Below are 17109 nucleotides of genomic sequence, written 5' to 3' on the forward strand. Positions count from 1 at the left end.
GTCGCATGTCAACGCAGGGGGCGCCTTCGCGCTTTCATTTAAGTGCTTGCCGACGTTACTTACCCAGGCACACACTGTGGGGCTAAAAGGGGGGCTTCGCAGCCACGCATGGACAAGCAGGCGAGTAGAATGCGTATTAAGATGGTGTGAATAGCTTCGATCCCTATAGTAGTTCATACCACAAGCTCGCCCTCGACAGCACTCCGCTCCAGCCCCAGACGCTCTAGCACGCGATCGTACCGGTCCTCGTCTACCTTCTTCAAGTACCGCAGGATTTTGGCCCGTTCGTGAATGAGCTTGCGCAGACTACGCCGGCTCACAATGTCCTTTTTGCACCGGCCAAGATGTGCCCACACGTTACGGATCTTGTACGTTGCGAGGGCAGCTGCGTGCAATGTGTCAACCTTATGTCCACCCTCAGCCAAAGCCAAATGTACGCACCCTGAACCTCAGGCCTCCCCGTGTCATTCGGGTTCTCCGCCTCCGAGAACGCGGCAACGATCCGTCTGCGGTTCTCGTACGCGATACCCCGCGCGTTCGCGTTCCGCAGGTCGATGAGCTTCGCAAACATGCCCGTCTTGTACAGCTCGAAGTTGGCCGCCACACCCTCGATCTTCGCCAGCGCGTTCGCATCCGGGGGCAGGCTGCCCTCGCCCGGCCGGGCCTTCGGGCTCAGCTGCACCTGCGTCTCCACCGTCAGGGCCGGCAACACGTCGAACAGCAGCTCCCGCTCCTCCTTCCCCACGCCGTAGTTGGTGTACTCCGGGAGCTGCAGCGAGCCCTGCTCAATGTCTGAGCCGGGAAGGGGCGCAGCGAGGACCTGTTCCTCCGTGATGATCACGCTGGCCAGGTCACTGAAGGTCCACTTTGCGGCATCGCCAGACTTGTGACCGAGCACGACGTGCGGCCGGTTGGCTTGGGCCTGGCGTTCAATTTCCTCGCGCCGCTGGATGTTCGTTTTGAGTGTCAGCTTCGTCCTGCGGGAGCGGGCGGACATAGCCTGAAGGACAGCGGATGTGTGGAGGGGGGCAGCGCGTGCCGTGCTCGTCGACGCGAGCGAACGCGAGCCTACGCACAGAAGATATAGGTCGTCAAAGCATGACTGTGAGAAATGAGGGACTCACACTGCGCCATATATGTGCCCAACATCGTTCACCACGTCGAGCTCGGGTCTAAGAGGAATAGCGAGCTGGAATTATTGAAGGTCGGTCGCACAACCCGGCGTCCCGCCAGAAAGTTACGAGCGCCCGTTCCGTGAGAACTAATTAGACGCCCGTATGGCGGAGGGTATATAAACCCCCGGGTTCGCGTCTCTCCTCTTTTCCCAGAGGGATATGCCACGCTGCTCGACGCTAGCTTGCTCCACCGTTGAGACAGTGCCAGTGACTCTTCGGAGTCCTGGTCCCTCGAGAGTAACCCAGGATAGGAAGTGTTGCAGCCCATTAACCCCATACTGCAGCATGTCGACATAAACCATGGAACATCCTCCTGCTTGTCTTCTGTAGTCGTTCTTTGCTCAATACATGCTTTTTTCTTCACAACTTTTACTGTGCGCTCTTGGTTCGCCATTCCTTCCGCAGGCCAGCAGTACTGGTATCGCGTGCAAGAAAACTTCATGAACGTCGCAAAACCACAACATCTATAAGGTGTTTGTGCAACGAAAGAAGAATCCATTATGCCCACGAAAATCGGTATAGTTCGCTCACAGCAGAACACGTCGCCATTTATTTGAGTTGCTCGAGGCATGTCGTGCGAGCATTCAAACGATTTATCGTTCAGGCATGCGCCCGCTGCTGCAGACGTGTTAGACTGCACATAGCAATCACCTAGCGAATGTTTTGGCTATGGTACATCGTCGTCCTCATAGTGCAAGCTCGAGCTAAAGATGCATACATGTGTTCGCTGGGTTTCGAATGTAGTCAGGGTTTTGATTCTTGAACATCGATCTGTAGGTACCGTACCCCGACTTGGAATCCTCGGAGCGACAGTAGGTAGGCGAAACGCACGGTATCTGTATTACAGTATGCGACCCATCGTACTTCGATCGTACTCAATGCACGTGTAACCACACAGTGCTCACATGCTCTGAGGACGAACTCAAGATAGACCTTAGGGAAGACGCCGCAACGCAATTCGAGTCCTGAACCTGATAGTACACAGGGCGTGATAGCACGCTGGGATGTGCTAAACGCATACACTTTGCATACGCGGCCATACAGAGGTGGACCCCATAGATGATGAACATACAGCGATAAAATGGTGGTGAGTTGGCGTTTACTCCTCGTCCTCCTCGTCGCCACCCTCCTCCTTCTTGGCAGCAGCGGCCACGCGCTTGCGCTTGACACGGCCGGGGCGTCCACCGCCGTATGGCGAGGTGAGGGCGAAGTCGATGTGCTTTTGGGAGTCCAGACGGACGACGAACGAGGGGACGTTGACGATCTGCTTGCCAACGCTACATGATGGGAGTGAGGACGAGTGTTCCTAGTACAGCAGAAGTCTGAACATACCGGATGTGACGCTGCCTGATGAGGACACGAGCGTGGTGGATAGACTTGGCAAGGCCGCTCTTGAAGACCTGGGTCTGCAGGCGACGCTCCAAGAAGTCCTCGATCTTCAGGGACAGCACGTAATCGAGACGCATGCGGGACTCGTCGAGCACACCGATGCGCACGAGACGGCGAATGAGGGCGTTGCCCTCGAAGAGACGCTTGGGGTCCTTGTCATCGAGCTTGAGGAGCTCACGGGCAGCACGACGAATCTTGGACAGGATGAGACCAATGCGCCAGATCTCGCGCTTGTTGCGGAGACCGTACTCGCCCGCGAGCTACAAGCGATCGACGGTTTGCATCTCGATCAGCGGAGAATTAGGAAGTGTACGCACCTTCAGCTCAGCATCGAGACGAGCCGACTCGAAGGGACGACGAGGGACCTTGTAGCTGCAAAATTATCGCCGAAGCGATTATGGGGCACGGCTTTGATCAGCACGGTGCATCCCTCCACTAAGTGGATCTTGACGAATGAGACTCACGTCTTGCTGTGGTTCCGCGGGGCCCTGGACAGAACAGTTAACACAACGCTGCACACGACGAACGCGAAGACATTACCTGGGCATTTTTCTTGAGGATGGCGGAAACGACGGAGGTGCCTTAGCGCTGGCCTGTCCCGACTTCCTCTCTGGTGTGTCCAAACTCCGGCAAACAAGCAAGGTTTGGCGCTCGCCACAACTGTACAGTAGATTTCAGCCACTCGGCAACCTCCGGCCCCGACACCGTTTGTACTATCGCATAGCGTCGAAACCAGCAACAACGCCGACGACCGTTAGTAACCTCTGCTCGCTGTGCTTGACGTCCCGGAGCTCATCTCCTCGTAGTCCTCAAGATGCCTCACTCATTCGGTTACCGGGCGCGTACGCGCGACATGTTCAAGAGGGGCTTCAAGGGTGCGGAGCTTTGAACCTACGTCCGATCTCTGAAATGCTGAAGGATGGACCTGTAGAGCACGGCCCCATTAAACTGTCGACGTACCTCATCAACTTCCAGATTGGTGATATCGTCGATATCAAGGCCAATGCTGCTCAGCAAAAGGGCATGCCCCACAAGTTCTACCACGGGTCAGTACACATCTACAATGCATGTCTCCTTCTCCCGGCTCACAAAACTGCGTACGTGCAGACGGACTGGCATCATCTACAACGTGACCCCCCGCGCTGTTGGTGTCATCATCAACAAGGTCGTCGGCAACCGCTACATCGAGAAGCGCGTTAACATCCGTGTTGAGCACATCCGGCACTCGAAGTGCAGGCAGGAGTTCCTTGACCGTGTCAAGTCCAACCACGCTGCGCATGCTGAGGCGAAGGCCAAGGGCGGTAAGTAGATATGTTGTCACTCGTCGATACCGATACGTTGCTGAAGTGTAACGTAACTTTTCCAGAGCGTATCGACCTGAAGCGTGTGGCCGTCCTCCCCCGTACCGCCCGCACCGTCTCCGTAAAGGACAACGCGCCCCAGACGATGACACCTGTACCTTACGAGACCACCATCTAAAACATGCACGCCCACGCCCCTTCCACCGCCGCATCCGTCTTGAGGTCTATGCTTGTCGTCTCTCATGTTCTATGTATGCTCATGCATCAATACGCATAACGTGGAAACATTGTATTTCTACGGCCATAGAACCACGTCCGACCCACTACGTGATGTGTGCCATAATTCTGCGACGTGAGAGTGCGCAGGCCGCCATGTAGTCGTCAGACTGCTGAGACAACCGCGCGATCTGCTAAGTACGAATAGACGCCAGGTAGTCCGCGTACTTGCTCTTGACGTCCATCATGTCCTCGCGTCGGCGACGGTCCTCATCTCGGGACCGCTCTATTTCTCCGTCCAGAGATCGTTCTCGCTCACGCTCCCCTGAAAGGAAGGCTGCATTACCTGACGGCGTGTCCGAGATCTCTGAAGTTGACTACTTCCTCAAGAATGACGAGTTCCAGGTGTGGCTGAAGGAGGAGAAGGGCAAGGTAAGCCAGCATGGCCAACAATCTTGCAACTCGTCACTCAAACATGTGTGGTATCCGTTTGTAGTACTTCAACGAGCTATCCAGCGAGAGGAACAGAAAGTGAGCATGTCGCGTCGGACGCGCGGTGGTCACTGAACTCGGGTACAGATACTTCCGCAAATTCGTGAAGGTACGGAGCGAATCAAGGTCTGCGTAGTCTTATAGGCGGCTCATATTTTGCTGTAGGCTTGGAACAGAGGAAAACTATCCAGTACGTGGCTACTTTCTCGCGTGATAGACGATGAGCTCACACAAACACTGCACAGAGGCCATATATGCCGGTGTGGACAAGGTGCCCAGCGCAAGCAGCCAGACGGCATACAAATGGTCCTTCGCGGAGAAGGCGTCGCGGGCAGACAGTGAGGCATTGCGTGCAGCGCGCGAAGAGATCGACCGTGCTACCTGGAACCGCTCTCAGTCAAGTCGTCCGGCCGCAGGTCCGTCAGGCGGACGCGTCCTCGGTCCTTCCATGCCGTCTTCGTCGGACCGCATACTCGCACAAGAAGCTCAAGGAGAATACCGCGCGGCAGAGCGCGATCTCCAGCGCAAACGCGAACGCAAGGAGGCGAAGGAGCGGGTGGAGGACTTGGTCGGCCCGAAGGAGGTCGGCCGCGCAGGACAATTGGAGAAGAAGAAGGTTCAGCGGGAGGCGAATCGCGCCTTCAGGGAGAAAGGTGATGAAGGCCTCGAGGTGGACGATGCAACCCTCATGGGCGGCGGGGACAGTTTTCAGGCACAGTAAGTCCAGTCGATGCCGAGACTATGCCTGTCTTGTGTTAACGCGCGCGTAGGCTCGCACGACGAGAGGCTGCCAGGCAGCGCTACGCGGAGAAAAATGGCGATCGAATGGGCGCCGGACGCGAACGCGCTGAAGAGTTGCGGCAGAAAGACAGGGCCACTATGGACATGTTCATGCAGATGGCGAAGGAGAAGTTTGGCTGATGCGATTCAGTAGGATGATATCCGCATTATCAGCTCACTGGCATATCGCGCTCTTCTGTATCATGGCTAGGCTTGAAACCGGTGCTCGCGATCGCAATCCATTGGACGTCTGCTAAAGTTGCTGGTGGCCTGGTGTGCGCTCGTCCACCTTCGACCGACACCACCTTCATTCAACGTCCATGCGCTGCATGTGTAAGCCAGTGCCACACTGTCGCTGTAAAACCTCGTGCTGAACCGAACGGTGGTCTGAATATTTTAAAGGGACGCCCAAGTGCCACTACGTCTACATTGTGGACTGCCAAGCCGTCCATTTCTTCCTCCCGAGCGTCAACCGACGGACCAGTTCAGCATTCGCATTGCTTCGCGGGACCAGAGGCGACACGTGAACGTGTGGCGAAGCGCGCTCTGGCGTTGCAAGAGGCACATCGTGTAGCAAGCCGCCAACGCCGCTGCTTTCGGTGCCGGCAGATCCTGCGGATTGGCATGGAGAATGGACACAACAGAGCCTAGCTTCATACGAGCGGCACTCAGCACCCGAGCGGCCTTCATTCGTTGAGACGTTGGACCGGGCGTGTTCACAAGACCACAACTCTTGATAGTTCAGGTTCGTGGCGTGCCGATTCTGTCGCGGGCTTAGGCTGTCGGTCACGATCAAAGCCCATTGGTTAGTTGACGCCGCGCGCCACCAGAGAGCAGTGTATATAGCGTTAGGTGCTAGTGGTGGACGCATCGCAATCTATCTCCTGACGAGCAAATATCGGTACATGAGCCGAGCGGTGTAGATGTGAACAGAGTGGCACAATCTTATGAGGGATTGAGGGATGTGGCTTATGGCGCCAGTACTGAGTAATGCCGCCTTTTAGGAATATTGACGATCTAGAGGTGGGACACAGCTGACCAAAATCGCAAGAGACGGTTGTAATTACATTATACAGTTCAGATACTAGCTTACACCCAACGAAAGAGAAAAAATATACAGAGTGTCCTTGCGGCAAGGGCACCGGCACCGCCAGCAGTCATGCCCGATATTTGCTCTTTACATCCACGCCCTGTCCTCGGGGTCGAGCAATTGTGCCTATAACGTTATCATGAGACGGTAGCACATAGGCGGCAACTGCCATCACTCACCTGAAAGGCTGGCGCCGCTTGCGGGTGGCGTCCGGTAGTGGCATACCAAGTCCGCGACTTAGTCTGAGCGGCACAGGGGCGTGCAGCCACCCAGGCACTGTTGTCCGCGCTAAGCAGGTGGTCCTATGAATGCCGGCCGTAAGGCACAACTCGTCGGGACCGAGAGCATCGCGGCTCACCTGCGACAGGGTGCTTTTCATCGCGATGCGTGCGCCCGCGTATCTTTTGGACGCCTTCGACGGCGTATATTTTCCCGTGGACCAGGCTGAATTGTCGGCATCCAGCATGTAATCTTCGGTGTACTAGACGAAATAGACGGGTTAGGTAGGGAAATTCGGGAAGCTTCGCGTGGGACGCACGTCTTCTTCCTCGTCTATCTGCTGCTTCAGCAGAGCATCGTCGATGGGGAAATCAACCTAAGGTGATAGACACGACTGTCAGTGACAAGCGGGGAAAGGCCACACGCGCGATAACGTACCAAAGTGCTGCATTCCGACTGGGGCCCCGAGGGGAGGATCACCGTCGAGGACTGAATGTGCCGTCTCTGTAGGCGGGGATGCCGTTGTCAGTTACAGTCCTTCTCGATGGCGCAAGCGGGGCTCGGTGGGGCAGGAGCGGTGCAGACAAGGGGAGTGTATTCACCGGCATCAACGCGGTCTGGAGTCGCGACTGCACTCTAGTCTTCAACGTTGACCGAGATTGGTCCTTGTCGTTCGAAGAAGTGTTGCTACTGAAGACCTGCGGCGCCGCGTGAGCGACGAGCAACACAGCATTGGGAGAGGGCCCTGCGTACCATGGGTGCGAGCGTCGTACTTCGGATAATACTCTGCTTGAGGTTCGGGTCAATGGGGGTCTGGGTTGGGAGCGTGCAGTTCATCGCGTCCGCTCATATACAGACTCTGCACTAAAAGTGACGGCTCGGTGCCTTGCATGTGTCTCGGCATGCATCGCCAGAGCTGGGCGCCACCGGCGGAGGTTCAGCGCGGGGCACTTCGCATCCCATGCGACAGTGCATACGATCGCGCGTCCAGGCCGCGGAAGCCGCCGTGCGCGCATGCCGCCAATGCTTGGAGATGGCCTGGAAAGGCAACCCGGGCGCAATACCCGGTCGCTCGCCGGCGGAGGCGTTTCGACGCAGACAGGTTGATACGAGGGAGAATCTCGTAGAGATCTCGCTGTTGGCACTCGGAACGGCAGGCGCAGGGGCAATCGACCGCGACGTTTAACCGAGCCCATGGGGTTGGCACGGATAAACCTGCCACATACGCATTCAGTCGTGTATTTCGGGCGCGGGGGCGATACATTCGCCCGTTCCCCAACTCGGGTCCCATTCAGTCGCACTCTCCACACACCTGACGCGGCGGCACGACGTCCCAGAGCTACGGTGTCAGCCCTACGCAGCGGACTGCAGATAGGCAAGCAGAGATGGCCCAGTTTAGGCGCGGTGCTCGTTCGCCACGCCCGCTAGGCGGTGGGACATAAAAGCCCAGTATGTCTCGAGCGGCGTCAGTCGACGTCCCCGCGCTGCATCTCTCCCGCGCATGTGAGCTACTGCAGGTGCGCGCTAGCAATCGCTCCCTCGACCACGCACACGCTCGATGATCCCCCGGACGCGGGGAGAACGTCGGCGGGCGCGAGGAACGAGGGACCATCCCTCGGTCGTGCCGCCCCGTCTGACCGCTGTTCAGATACGGGGCGGTCACCGACGTGCATGCGGGATACGCTGCTATTTGGATCCCTACCTTCCGAACACAATCACCTGGCCAGGCCGTCGCGAGCATGAACCTGGTGGCACATGCCTCCTTGGTCACGCTCGTCTTCGCGCGACCTGTCGGCTATGATACGGATCCCAAAGGCGCGGCACGACGGTGGTATTTGCGTCTTGAATGACCGATTCGGCACCGGCGATAGTCTGGAGAATATTCTCGGCGGCGGTCTGGAAGCATTCAAAGGTGAAGTGCCGGCGGCATACAGTGCCTTGGAGAGTTGAAGAAGCTCCACTCATTAAGGTCGTCGAAGCGGCAAAATACCGGACACAGTGGGGCTCGAGACTCGCAGCGGTGAGATAACGTCATTCTAGAGCGGCGAAACACGTACAATGGAACGGTAGCATGCGTATTGGAGGCCTTCGCTCGCGTGGAATCCAGGCTGCTCGGTCTGGATAGGCAATGATGAGGCTAGAAGCGCGCAGATGTGCATGCTATCAGGTACACTCATAGGTGTGCCGAGACATCCGAACGGTGTGACGGTCAGGTAGTCATCGCATTCAAGCCTGCAATACAAGATGGTCTACAGTCCACGCGATCAGCTCGGCATGCTCAGGACTGAGAAAGCGAGGTCCTATGACGCACCGAGATACAGTACAGTAACAACAACGGGCCGCTCCCGTTCTATACACCCTCCGCTCAGCTCTCATCCATGATCTCAGAGGCAACAGGCTTAGTCGCTGGCAGCGAGTTGACGTTGAAGTCGACACCCTCCTCCGAGACCAACCTGTGCTGCTGCTCTTTGATCCATTGTACGCTGCGCTTTTCGTCGAAGAAGTACACGTATGCTCGTCGGATGTCCACGTCGTCGACAGACTCGGCTTTGCGTTTCTTGGCGATCATTTGTGCACATGAAATGAGGTTGAGCACATACCGCAGCGTGGTCTCCGCTGCGAGCCGTGTGAGGATGCCGAGAGCCTTTTCCGTGAGAGTAACGTCCTCCTCTTCGCACCTATAGTCCGGGAGCTTTAGTCCACATGGCCACCACATGGGAGGCATACGGCAACGTACCGGATCTTGATGATGTACTGGATGTCCTCGGGCGTGTACGGCTGCGTACTCACGATCAAGACTCGGTCGAGCAAATCTGGAGGCAGACCGTGGGGGCTGTGAAGGTTGGTCCCACGTATGCGGGCGACGCCGCGGTTCGAGGCCATGATAACAAGGGGTGCGAGCTCGTTCTCGAGCGCACGATTCAAGAATGAGAAACACTCGATGTCGAGCATGTGCACCTCGTCGATGAACAGCACCTGACGCAGCAGTTTAGCATGGGAGGGAAAGAGGTACGCGGGCTAAACATACGCCTGGGATGATCTCCGCCTTACCCTCCTCTCGCCATTCAGCAACTTTCGCGTTGATCTGGTTGCGGAGTTCGGGTTTGATCTCCCCGGTGTCTCCTGCGAACAGTGCAAGGAAACCTTGTGTGCGGCTGTTTATGACGTCGATTTCATGCAGCGAGACCGTGTGGACGACCTCCTTGCGCTTCTGGATCTCGCCTTCTGGACATTGCACGAATTTCGTCTACGAGAGCAAGAGCATATGGTTAGATGGTGACATAATGTCCAAGGGGCGAGACACGCACGTCTGCCCCCATTGCGTCGTAATCCCTTGACCGCGCGAATGACCGGCCAAGTTTTGTCACTTTTCCGGACGTCTTGTCTATTGAGATCACGTCGCCGGCAGTGACCTTCTCTTTCGACAAGGCGTCGATCATCTTGTTCCCAAGGTCGTAAATAGTCTCCATATCCGTCGTCTTGATAGTAAGTTTTCCAGTTTTCGTTGCCTGTATATTTGACGTCAGGATGACCAGTATGTCTCCCCTGGTTCAAGACGCACCCCAGTAAGACTTCGGTCGATCTGGATTTCGACCACCTCGCCCTCAATGATCTCCGTCTCCTCCTTGATGCGCACACCAATACTTCTCCGGAATGCCTGGGTGAGGGCTTCGGTTTTAGACATGGAGAGCGAGAAGACCTCGCTTGCGGCGATCATGGTGAAAGGAACGTCTGGACCTAGAGTCTGTGCCATGCCTGAGACACGCGTTAACCATTAGTTGATACTTTGGAGACATAACGCGGATACACACCTAGCGCAATGGCGGTTTTACCGGTCGACGGCGGGCCCGCGAAGAGCATGGCGCGTCCTGCGATGCGCCCCTCCTGGACCATTTTGAGGATCATGCCCGCTGCTTTTCGCGCCTTGGCCTGCCCAACCATCCCCTGGGAGTTTTCCCTCGGCTCCAACCTGTCGTCAAGCCCGAGGCCGCGGATGTGCGAGTGCGCACCTGGGGTACCCCGGTGTGAGGACGCGCATACACGAGCGGTGGCTGAGACGCACCTATCCGCTCCATCTTGGTTATGTCGCGCAACTCGGACGTGCCGGTTGAGATTTGGGTCGCCTAGCATGATAGAACATATTTCTGTGAGCAGAAGCGCATAAACTGGACGCTGCGAGGGCGGAGAGCGTACCATGATCGCGGTTTGGATGAGAGCTTGGGAGACGCGCCGTGTTTGGCGCCGGCAAACGACTTTTGCACCGTGACGCTCACGGCGCGTCTTGCTCGCACCTGCTCCCAGCTCTGTCCACGCCCCGCTGAGCTGTCGACGACGACGGCTGCCGCAGCGACGACGAGCTCGTCCTCATGTTCTCCGCCCGATGTCTACTCCGCTCGTGCATTTCTGCCCTTAACGCTGGCGGCTCGTCGTCCCTCGCGTCATCCTCGTCGGCCCCCTGCGTCCTCCCCCATGCTCTGACCCGCGCACGACAATATGCCACCGAGGCAACGCTCTCGCAGCAGTCCCCCTCGGAGGTCAACGCCGCCCTCGCGCGAACGTCCGTTCTCTACAAAACCTACAAGCCTGTCTCGCCTGGTATTCGTCACCTCAAGCGGCCGCTCTCGCCGCACCTCTACGCAGGACGGCCCCTCCGCGAGTTGACCGTCGCTCTCCGAAAACGCGGTGGACGCAACAACCACGGTCACATCACCGTCCGCCACCGTGGAGGCGGTCACAAACAGCGCATACGCATCATCGACTTCATGCGGATGGAGTCGGGTCCGTGCGACGTTGTCCGTGTCGAGTACGACCCCGGTCGCTCTGCCCATATTGCGCTCATCAAGAACCGCAATCCTGACCTGTGCGGGGGAAAGGTCTGGAGCTACATCCTGGCCCCGGACACCCTGCGCGCTGGAGACGTCGTGGAAAGTTTCCGTCAGGGCATCCCGGACGGTCTCGTGCCCGGCTTCGTGGATTCGAAGGACGTTCGTGGCAAGGTTCTCGAGACCAAGAGCGACGAAGGCAGCTCGCAGACGCAAACCGCCTCCACCGCGTCGCTTGCGCTCGGTGTGCTGCGTTCTATCACCATCAAACCCGGCAACGTCGTGCCTATGCGGCTCATCCCTCCCGGCACCATCATCCACAACATCGCGCTGAACCCGCAAGGGCGCGCGCTCCTCGTCCGGTCCGCTGGCACGTTCGGCCAGGTTGTCGCGCACGAGGACTCGGGCAAGTACACCCAGGTCCGTCTGCAAAGCGGTGAGGTGCGCAAGGTCCTCCAGGACTGCGTCGCCACCGTCGGCAAGGTCAGCAACCCGCTCTGGAAGAACCGTAACCTGGGCAAGGCCGGTCGGAGTCGCTGGCTCGGCCGGAGGCCTAGCGTCCGTGGTATGGCCATGAACAGGTTTGTCCCTCGACGCATATGTTCTCTACTTGTACTGAAATACGATGCAGGTGTGATCACCCTCACGGTGGTGGCCGTGGAAAGTCCAAGGGTAACAAGCAGCCACGCTCCATCTGGGGTTGGCTCGCCAAGGGCGTGCGTACGCGCAAGCCTGGTCCCAAGGGCCCGAAGAACAGCAACAAGATGGTTATCCGCGAGCGTCCTCGTGGCAAGGAGAAGCGGGGTCTCTAATCGTCGAGCTAGGGTAGTCCCTTGACGCGCTGGACTGGCATTCCATCGCACACCGACATACATCTCGTACACATAATACACATCTAGTATCCGCCGCTCTGTCATGCAGTCCGTCGTCGAACAAAAGAGGAGCTTGTGGCACAGTTGGTAACTTGATATGCGCTCAGGCTGAGTATCATCTCACCATCGCCAAGTGCAGCATCACTCTTCCGCCTCCTCGTCCTCGTCTTCGTCCTCCTCACTCTTCTTAGGGATTTTGGCCTCCTTGTTCTCCTCTCGTTTGCCCACAACATCTCTCCATGCGGTGAGCTCCTCGCCCAGGGTACCCTTCGCCTGCAGTACCGCAGCCCGCAGGCCTACATAGTACTCTTTTTGACCGGCAGCATCGGCGCTCGCGATGGAGAACTCGTGCGTTTTTGTGGAAGCGAGATTGTCGGGCGTTGGGGTGTCCGCAGGCGGGTTCAGCTCGTATGTAATTGAGATTGCGGTAGACATGGTGAAGCGGTTTTGGGAACCTCCCGGAGGCAGCACCGAGAGAAATGCGCTCGATATAAGTTGTTGACGGTTGTTGTCCAAGAGCCTCCAGCAAACTCGGCTATCGCCGACCTGCACGTATCCCGACGTCAAAAAACACGTTCGTGCGTGTTTTATATCCCAGCGTCGGCGGTCTGTAATCTTCACTTCCTTCCCTCATCTCCTCTGCCCAAGATGCCTGTTCTTGCACGATAGCAGCCAAGGGTCCCTGCTCCATACCCTTGGCTGCCTCTATAGAACCACTAGAGCTCGACATAGACTCTTAGACGAATCTATACCCGCTAGACACCTAGACGGATCCCCCGCTTCTCCTAGATTTCCTCGGGCCCTCCTTCGATATATCTTTCTTCGGGATTTCCGGCTGCATATCCACGAAGCTATAGACATCATAACAATTCAAGAAGCACTTCATAGAGATGGCACCTCGCCCGACTCGCCCGACTTCGAGCCTTCCGCCGCTCGCCCGGCTTAGCTCGTACTCCTTGGCCCAACTTTCGGTCGCGGTGGATAACTTGCGCGCCATCTATTGCACACCAATCAAGCCTCCCAAGCCTGCGCTTGCTTTGCCCAAACGCAAGCTGCTGCCGAAGCACCTCGTCCACGACACATCCGTTCCCGATTCCGGTTACGCCTCCGCCGAAGGCGAGGAAGAGGACGACGAGGAAACTGCGCAGGATGATCCAGAGGAGGATGCTTACGACCCCGACGTCTTGCGTTCCGACCCCTTCGAACGCGAGTATGCCATCCGCTGGCTCACCGGCTTCACCGCGCGCGCGGACATGTGGGCTTATGCCTCCGAAGACGAGGCGGAGACGGACGCCCGTGCGGCCTTCGTAGATGCCACGGCGTCTCTGCTCGCGACCTTCGCAGGAGAGGAGGAAGAAGAGGACATCACACGCACGTTCACCTTCCCCACCGGGCCCGAGTCAAGCGCGGTCCACGTCGAGCTCAATGACGCTGCGCTGCTCAGCGACGACCACACCTCCGTCGGCCTCCAAAGCTGGGGCAGCTCTATCCTGCTCGCGGAGCGCATGTGCATGCACCCCTCCGACTTTGGTCTGGTCAACCCCGCGCAACGCGCCCTACGCGTTCTGGAGCTAGGTGCCGGGACGGGGCTACTGAGCATCGTCGCGGCCAAGGTCCTCGCCTCTTCCGCCCCGTCCTGTTCCCCTACGGTCGTAGCGACGGACTACCATCCCTCCGTCCTCGCCAACCTGCGCGCGAATGTCGAGACGAACTTCCCTTCCTCATCCGACACCGCAGTGGACGTCCTACCGCTCGACTGGCAGACCCCCGTGTACGAAGGTCCGCTCTCTGAGCACTTCGACGTCATCTTCGCCGCGGACGTGGTGTACCACCCCGAGCACGCGTGCTGGATCAAGGCTTGCGTCGAGCGGCTGCTCGCGCCTGAGCGCGGCGTGTTCTGGCTCATCATCCCCATCCGCCCGACGGGCAGGCATGAAGGCATGACGAACACCGTGGAGGCGGTCTTCCCACATTGCTCAGCTGTGAAAGCTGGGAGGGAGCAGCGCGAGCTGGCCATTCTGGAGGTTGAAGGGCTGAGGAAGCATGACGGAGTGGGCCGTGCAGACGAGGGCGGGTACAGGATGTACAAGATAGGGTGGGTTTGAGAGAACGCTTCCTGTGGCGAAGACTCTTTGGAATTATAGCTTGCGAGATGTGTATGTAGTATGATACAGTTTTATACAATACGATAGTACCATAAACAATTTGACGCGGCAGTCACTAGTTTTAAATGTGGCCTAATATGCCATACGCCATAGCCGTCAAGTACACACCCTGCGGTGAGTCGTGACTTCATACCAAGAAACATTTCCATGAACCCTCATTTCTTTGCCCAGGTGTTGTGCCCAGGTTTGAGTGCTCAGCAACGCTGGCTGAGCCCACAAAGGACGTATGCGACGTCCATCAAGTCGGCGTCCGACCGCGTCGAGGCCTGCGTCTCCATCTTCCTCTTGAGCGCGTCTTCGGCTGCACGCTCTGTTTCTGCCACAACGTTCTCCTTCTCGCAATCGTCCGCGACGGACAGCCCACCGATGCCAAAGCTGCTTGACGGCGTGACGGCCTCCGACGGCACGCCCTCGGTATCGGTGTCCCCATGCATGTCCGCATCCCACTCCAGCACCGGCACCTCCTGGTCGTCCTCCCTCTCCCGCGGGCCCTCCCCGCGCACGTCGAGACCCGTATCCGTACCCGCACCCAGAAGCGGGCCGCCCTTCTGCGTTCTAGGCTTCGCGCTAGAACGCCCACCCTTCTTCTCCTTCTGCCTCCCCGCCGCGCCCTTCTTGCCGCCCACCATCTCCTTCGCGCACGCGTACTCGAGCGTGTACTTCCGCCGCCCGTACCGCACCAGGTCCTTCTCCGTGCGCTTCGCCGGCTCGGGCGCGGCCGGGGACGACTGCATGTTCTCCCAGAGCGCCCGCCCGCCCGGCTCGTCCTCGGACAGCGGCTCCGGCGTGTGCGGACGTGCAGACGCCGGAGCGGGCGAGGACGAGAGGCACTGGGGCGGGGTGCGTGGGAGGAGCACGGGGCGCTCGGTGCGTGCGGCGATCGCGTCCAGCGAAAGGAGGCGCGAAGGCTTGTGGCGTACACTCCGCCGGTCGTGGTCGTGTTCACGCGCGCGTTTGAGGCCCATGGCGGGTAAGGACGCGGTGGACACGGCGGAGTTGCCTGACAATGTACGCGTGCGCGCTCGTGCAGTATGGATAGTCTTTCCAGATGCGTCCGAGAAGGGGGATGACGGGGTTAGCGCAGAGGATGGAGCGGGCGAGCTGCAGGGTTGGAGGTGGAGCGGGAGAGAGACAGGTTCGGAGAGTTGGCGATGTATGCGTCGGTCGGTCTGGCGTTTGTTCTGGAACCAGACGGTCACAGAGCGGACGTCGCTGCTGGGAATCGTCAGGACCCATGCGGTTCGAACCCGAGCACCACCACGCGCGGACGGCGCGGCAGCATGGAAGGAGCACTCACATCTCGGCGTCCTTGGCGAGCTGCTCGCGTTGTTCGCGCGTGGGGTGCGACGCCTTGTGGTAGAGGTGCTCGAGCATTATGAGCTGAAGCGTAGTGAAACGCTTGCGCGTGCGTTTGGGGCCCTCGACGATGGCGTCCGCAGGGCCGAGGCTGATAGTGGTGTCCGTGCTGGCGACGGAGTCGTCGGAGCACACGCTCGACGCCGAGGACGTGCGCGCGAGCATCTTGGAGGTGGCAGAGAGCATTCTAGGAGGAGGTGGCAAGGGGGACGGCTGGGGGAGACGACGAAAGAGGGAGGGTGAACGAGACGCGACGTTTATTTATCCCAGGACGTCCATCAACGGCGTGCCGGTACACAACGCGACCGCGTCGCATCACATGACCGTGTTGGGATCCCCTTCACGTGCCTGACGCGGTTTGTTGACCGCGCGTCCCGCCTCGAGTCCTTCGCCGCTCGCGTCGACGTTCATCAGTTCGTCGCACTTTCGTCGCTCCCACCATGTCGCAGGTGGACAAGAAGAAGCTCGCTGGTTGCTGGGACCACGTCCTTGGACGACAGGCATCACAGTTGCTCGGTAGTTGCGATGATGATTACTTTATGATGCAGGGACTAATGCTACAAATATTTGTTGAACGAATGCTCTACTGCGACGCGGCATCCTTCTTCCTGATGAGCTCCTCGTCCTCCCTCTGTAGTTCTGCGTCGATCTGGGCACCCCGCGAAGGCTTGTTGCCGTGGCTCTGGGCTGCCTCAAGAGGGTCGGTGACAGTACGCTCGCGATCCCTGCGCTCGGAATCCCGCTCCTCCTTGAGTTCTTGTTGCATACGCTGATCAAGGTTACGGTTATCCCTGCGAGTGCTCGTGTCAGAAAATATTTTTTCAAGCTCTTAGAAGGGCAGCTTACTTGGGGTCGTGGATGTCGTGCGCGTTCTTCTGCCCGAGGTCGGCGGGCTTCTCTAGTTGAGACTGGTGGGTTGAGGGCGCGTTCCTATGAGGGGTACGTGTCAGGAAAGCCGAAGGGCGACGAGCAGTGAAAGTTTGCGCACCGCTGATCGCCGTTCTCGTAAACCTGAGAGTTTCCGACCTTGGATTGCATGGCACCGGAAGACATGGTTGTTTGTGTGAGGCAAGGGTGAAAGTGTGGTTATGAGAGTTGGGGGAGTGGTAGGTCGCGTTGGGGGTGGTAGTGAAGAGCATCGACCGACACCCCTGCCTCTTATACTGCCCGACAGATGGCGCGCCGACGTCAGCAGCTGAGGGGAGTTGGGGTACTGTGACGTCAGGCTAGG

General features: G+C 58.3%; 11 protein-coding genes across 11 annotated transcripts; 4 read left to right on the plus strand and 7 right to left on the minus strand.

Moving 5' to 3' along the window:
• Nucleotides 1-120: 120 nt before the first annotated feature.
• Nucleotides 121-1170, minus strand: TRAVEDRAFT_25270 (S15/NS1 RNA-binding domain-containing protein). Its single transcript, XM_008033592.1, has 3 exons — nucleotides 1125-1170; nucleotides 442-1068; nucleotides 121-385 (listed from the first exon to the last, which is right to left on the minus strand). Exons 1-3 carry the CDS (start codon nucleotides 1132-1134, stop codon nucleotides 174-176), a joined length of 849 nt encoding a protein of 282 aa, XP_008031783.1. The 5' UTR covers nucleotides 1135-1170; the 3' UTR covers nucleotides 121-173.
• A 943-nt stretch (nucleotides 1171-2113) lies between these two features.
• Nucleotides 2114-3112, minus strand: TRAVEDRAFT_61738 (40S ribosomal protein S9; the record flags this gene model as incomplete). Its single annotated transcript, XM_008034252.1, has 5 exons — nucleotides 2114-2452; nucleotides 2508-2824; nucleotides 2882-2936; nucleotides 3029-3052; nucleotides 3105-3112. 5 exons carry the CDS (start codon nucleotides 3110-3112, stop codon nucleotides 2275-2277), a joined length of 582 nt encoding a protein of 193 aa, XP_008032443.1. The 3' UTR covers nucleotides 2114-2274.
• A 266-nt stretch (nucleotides 3113-3378) lies between these two features.
• TRAVEDRAFT_111858 (uncharacterized protein) lies at nucleotides 3379-4043 on the plus strand (the record flags this gene model as incomplete). Its single annotated transcript, XM_008034387.1, has 4 exons — nucleotides 3379-3439; nucleotides 3496-3610; nucleotides 3672-3865; nucleotides 3931-4043. The coding sequence occupies 4 exons, from the start codon at nucleotides 3379-3381 to the stop codon at nucleotides 4041-4043; spliced, it is 483 nt and encodes a 160-aa protein (XP_008032578.1).
• Nucleotides 4044-4327: 284 nt separating this feature from the next.
• Nucleotides 4328-5528, plus strand: TRAVEDRAFT_138168 (uncharacterized protein; the record flags this gene model as incomplete). Its single annotated transcript, XM_008034388.1, has 6 exons — nucleotides 4328-4513; nucleotides 4578-4612; nucleotides 4661-4682; nucleotides 4739-4763; nucleotides 4819-5290; nucleotides 5344-5528. 6 exons carry the CDS (start codon nucleotides 4328-4330, stop codon nucleotides 5492-5494), a joined length of 891 nt encoding a protein of 296 aa, XP_008032579.1. The 3' UTR covers nucleotides 5495-5528.
• An 870-nt stretch (nucleotides 5529-6398) lies between these two features.
• TRAVEDRAFT_25271 (uncharacterized protein) lies at nucleotides 6399-7440 on the minus strand. The gene is made up of 7 exons (XM_008033593.1): nucleotides 7416-7440; nucleotides 7265-7360; nucleotides 7101-7166; nucleotides 6982-7038; nucleotides 6802-6924; nucleotides 6623-6745; nucleotides 6399-6569 (listed from the first exon to the last, which is right to left on the minus strand). Exons 1-7 carry the CDS (start codon nucleotides 7416-7418, stop codon nucleotides 6531-6533), a joined length of 507 nt encoding a protein of 168 aa, XP_008031784.1. The 5' UTR covers nucleotides 7419-7440; the 3' UTR covers nucleotides 6399-6530.
• Nucleotides 7441-8866: 1426 nt separating this feature from the next.
• Nucleotides 8867-10786, minus strand: TRAVEDRAFT_54992 (TIP49-domain-containing protein). Its single transcript, XM_008034145.1, has 8 exons — nucleotides 10726-10786; nucleotides 10475-10672; nucleotides 10225-10418; nucleotides 9971-10171; nucleotides 9691-9909; nucleotides 9400-9638; nucleotides 8974-9340; nucleotides 8867-8911 (listed from the first exon to the last, which is right to left on the minus strand). Exons 1-7 carry the CDS (start codon nucleotides 10736-10738, stop codon nucleotides 9028-9030), a joined length of 1377 nt encoding a protein of 458 aa, XP_008032336.1. The 5' UTR covers nucleotides 10739-10786; the 3' UTR covers nucleotides 8867-8911; nucleotides 8974-9027.
• A 243-nt stretch (nucleotides 10787-11029) lies between these two features.
• TRAVEDRAFT_41296 (mitochondrial ribosomal protein subunit L2) lies at nucleotides 11030-12297 on the plus strand (the record flags this gene model as incomplete). Its single annotated transcript, XM_008033880.1, has 2 exons — nucleotides 11030-12066; nucleotides 12117-12297. The coding sequence occupies 2 exons, from the start codon at nucleotides 11030-11032 to the stop codon at nucleotides 12295-12297; spliced, it is 1218 nt and encodes a 405-aa protein (XP_008032071.1).
• Nucleotides 12298-12498: 201 nt separating this feature from the next.
• Nucleotides 12499-12792, minus strand: TRAVEDRAFT_110339 (uncharacterized protein; the record flags this gene model as incomplete). Its single annotated transcript, XM_008034389.1, has 1 exon — nucleotides 12499-12792. One exon carries the CDS (start codon nucleotides 12790-12792, stop codon nucleotides 12499-12501), a length of 294 nt encoding a protein of 97 aa, XP_008032580.1.
• A 464-nt stretch (nucleotides 12793-13256) lies between these two features.
• Nucleotides 13257-14462, plus strand: TRAVEDRAFT_77719 (uncharacterized protein; the record flags this gene model as incomplete). Its single annotated transcript, XM_008034390.2, has 1 exon — nucleotides 13257-14462. A coding segment is annotated over one exon (1206 nt), but the record flags the coding sequence as incomplete, so codon positions are not given.
• A 254-nt stretch (nucleotides 14463-14716) lies between these two features.
• TRAVEDRAFT_67844 (uncharacterized protein) lies at nucleotides 14717-16064 on the minus strand (the record flags this gene model as incomplete). Its single annotated transcript, XM_008034391.1, has 2 exons — nucleotides 14717-15734; nucleotides 15820-16064. The coding sequence occupies 2 exons, from the start codon at nucleotides 16062-16064 to the stop codon at nucleotides 14717-14719; spliced, it is 1263 nt and encodes a 420-aa protein (XP_008032582.1).
• A 397-nt stretch (nucleotides 16065-16461) lies between these two features.
• On the minus strand, nucleotides 16462-16931 carry TRAVEDRAFT_110483 (uncharacterized protein; the record flags this gene model as incomplete). Its single annotated transcript, XM_008034392.1, has 3 exons — nucleotides 16462-16669; nucleotides 16725-16808; nucleotides 16867-16931. 3 exons carry the CDS (start codon nucleotides 16929-16931, stop codon nucleotides 16462-16464), a joined length of 357 nt encoding a protein of 118 aa, XP_008032583.1.
• Nucleotides 16932-17109: the final 178 nt, after the last annotated feature.

Source organism: Trametes versicolor (assembly GCF_000271585.1).
Source record: "Trametes versicolor FP-101664 SS1 unplaced genomic scaffold TRAVEscaffold_1, whole genome shotgun sequence".
In the NCBI taxonomy this organism is placed as follows: domain Eukaryota; kingdom Fungi; phylum Basidiomycota; class Agaricomycetes; order Polyporales; family Polyporaceae; genus Trametes; species Trametes versicolor.

Bases quoted from the DNA above. Each gene is read 5' to 3' on its own strand.
- TRAVEDRAFT_25270 (XM_008033592.1), bottom strand. The intron at 386-441 runs GTGCGTACATTT...CATTGCACGCAG, and splicing joins GGGGAGGCCTGAGGTTCAGG to CTGCCCTCGCAACGTACAAG.
- TRAVEDRAFT_25271 (XM_008033593.1), bottom strand. The intron at 6,746-6,801 runs GTGAGCCGCGAT...CGGCATTCATAG, and splicing joins TGAAAAGCACCCTGTCGCAG to GACCACCTGCTTAGCGCGGA. The intron at 6,570-6,622 runs GTGAGTGATGGC...ATAACGTTATAG, and splicing joins AAGCGGCGCCAGCCTTTCAG to GCACAATTGCTCGACCCCGA.
- TRAVEDRAFT_54992 (XM_008034145.1), bottom strand. The intron at 10,419-10,474 runs GTGTGTATCCGC...CGCGTGTCTCAG, and splicing joins TAAAACCGCCATTGCGCTAG to GCATGGCACAGACTCTAGGT. The intron at 9,639-9,690 runs GTATGTTTAGCC...CTGCTGCGTCAG, and splicing joins AGGCGGAGATCATCCCAGGC to GTGCTGTTCATCGACGAGGT.